Genomic DNA, 2,608 nt, shown 5'->3' on the forward strand with positions numbered 1-2,608 from the left:
ACCTGAATAATTTTATATCTTATTTCCAGGAAATTCCAATCCTCAGATTTTATTAAATTTTGTACAATTACTTGTGTTAGTTTAACTGCCTAATATATTTTCGGGAATCCCCAATATCAATGATATAAAATTTTCCGACCGCAGGTAAAATTTAGATAGGAAAAGGTACGGCTTCCTAATCCAAAGATTTGCTATAAAAACATCATCAATCGCAAATAATCAGACATTCGACAAGAATAACACATTGAGTTAAGTAATACAACAGCAGCACAAAAGTGACATATTTCTCATTTTACCGCGAAAGCAAGAAAGTTGAAATAATTTTAGAAAAAATGGTTCATACTTACGCCAACAACGAGAACTCTAATACTGGGCAATGGTATCCCAACAATCGTAGCGAACGGAAAGAATTACTAGACCGCTTACGTAATCTTGAAGCTGAAAATCAACAACTTCGATGTCACAATCGCTGCTTACAACAGGAGAACGCTTGGTTGAAAGATCAATTAAGTCAGACACAAGAACGTTCAAAAACTTTCGAAAGCAAACCGGCTAATGTTGAAGAAGAAGAAGAAAGGCTAATAAAGTTTAATATATTATTGAAAAACAATGAAGATCTCAACACTGACAAAGAAGATTCATCGGCGAGTCACGCTTATCCGACGATATTGCAGCATGTTGCATCAGAGAGATATGAGATACTAGAGAACCTATATCAGAAAGCTTCTTCGGCTTTTATAAACTCTAGAACCGATGAGGACTTTAAGACGACCCACTTAAATATATTGGCTTTGCATTGGGCAGAGCTCGAGGATTATGAACAAGCCTCCAAGCTATTAAAAGATTCTATTGACATACAAAAAGACACATGCGGTCAATTTCATCCCGATCTGGCGGCTACTTTAACTAACTTGACGATTGTTTACAGTAAATGCGGTCACTTTGAGAAAGCTGAGGCTACATGTTTGGAAATTGTGGCCATAAAACAAAAATTGCGTGGCGCAGATCATTTAGAAGTGGCATCACATTTAAGTGACTTGGCTTCATTCTGCCAACATCAAGGCAAATATGAAGACGAGCGAATGTATCATCACCGAGCTTTGCATATATATGAGTCTCAACTGGGCGGCAACAGTGTTTGTGCTACACATACGAAATTGCTTTTGGCAAAATGTCTTGTCAGGCAGGGACAATTCGAAGAGGCTGACTACTTCTACAAACAAATATTGATGCAAGCTTATGAAAGAGGCTATGGCTTCGCTGACGACTCGCCTGAAATCATTCAGCAGCAGCAAGATGATGAAAATGTTGAAACGAATGTAGCGAATAAGGTTTGGTTTAAGAAGGCGAGCATAAATTTCCCTACCATCAGCGAGACCTTACTCTATATGTATGATTTATATTTGCGCAGAACTATATTGTAGATTTTTTAATAGGAATCGAATAAGATTTTTTTCATTATTTTAACTGTTTATTAAAAAGAAATTTATAAAAACTTTAATTTTTGTTTACTTTTCAATTCGTTTTAAGACCGATGTGAAATCAAAAACCAAAGTCGATTAGAAGAAAAACAGTTCAGTAGAAGGATATAGGCATAGAGTACACATGCAAATTTCAATTAATGAATGTATTAAAAATATGGAATGATAAGAGTGTAAAGTCTTAACCACCATGTGCGGAAATGATCATTTAATCAAAAAATATTTACATACTAGCGGAGTTTTATTCGCATATCTTGGAGAGAGATAAAGATTGCACGCTATGTCGTAAATGCAAAGAATTTGCAAAAGTTTTTCCGGAAAAATGTAAAACTACCCTATAATGGGCCACAGTTCACCATTACTGCTACTACTACTATGCCCTAACCTACAGGTATTCATATATATATATACATATTTTCAAAATAATTTGTTATATGGAAAGTGGCTGAAAATATGCTACAATCCGAAACATTTTCAGCAGCGTTCGTTCTTTGTCCACAACACATAAGTATATCAAATTTCGTTACAATATCACAAAAACGACGACATATCGATTGAATACAAGAATACAAGATGAACAGACGGACAGACAAGTTTCGATTGATGGGTATAATAAGAGGAATTTTTTTCTATGGCAAATTTGAAAGTTAGAGCACAGGTTGCAAGTTTCTGCGCAAAAAGGACTGTCAGGACTGCTAAAGAACGTGATGAGAACATTAAGGACGGAAAATTTTGCAATCTTGGATCAATAACTTGCGATCTTACATACAACAAACAAAGTACGCAATTGTGTACAAGTATTTGATGACGTCATCTTAATGTCACAAGAAACAGCCACTCTCTTACCGACCGCCGAATCGATAGTATGTTTATTGTACGAGAACTATAAAAAGCATTTTATTCAAAGTCTTGCATATTGCTAGCTAGACATTTTTCCCCCATGCCCGACAATCTTAAAAAAAAAAATTGCTGGTCTTTTGAGGCAAATCAATCATCGAGTAGTTTCCGTAGATTTTCCTAGAGAGTACAGCACTGCTCAACAAGTGCGTGTCCTATCTACACAAATGAATAGTAGTCCGGCCTTATAGGCTAGCACAAATAGGCCTGTTTTGGCGCACTGACAGATG

General features: G+C 35.9%; 1 protein-coding gene across 1 annotated transcript; it reads left to right on the forward strand.

Annotated features, from left to right (window-relative positions):
* Positions 1 to 332: 332 nt before the first annotated feature.
* Positions 333 to 1,331, forward strand: LOC119644450 (kinesin light chain-like; the record flags this gene model as incomplete). Its single annotated transcript, XM_038044009.1, has 2 exons — positions 333 to 543; positions 616 to 1,331. Coding segments are annotated over exons 1-2 (927 nt in total), but the record flags the coding sequence as incomplete, so codon positions are not given.
* Between the last annotated feature and the right edge of the window lie 1,277 nt (positions 1,332 to 2,608).

The sequence above is a fragment of the Glossina fuscipes genome, unplaced genomic scaffold (assembly GCF_014805625.2).
Source record: "Glossina fuscipes isolate IAEA_lab_2018 unplaced genomic scaffold, Yale_Gfus_2 117055, whole genome shotgun sequence".
Classification (NCBI taxonomy): Eukaryota; Metazoa; Arthropoda; class Insecta; order Diptera; family Glossinidae; genus Glossina; species Glossina fuscipes.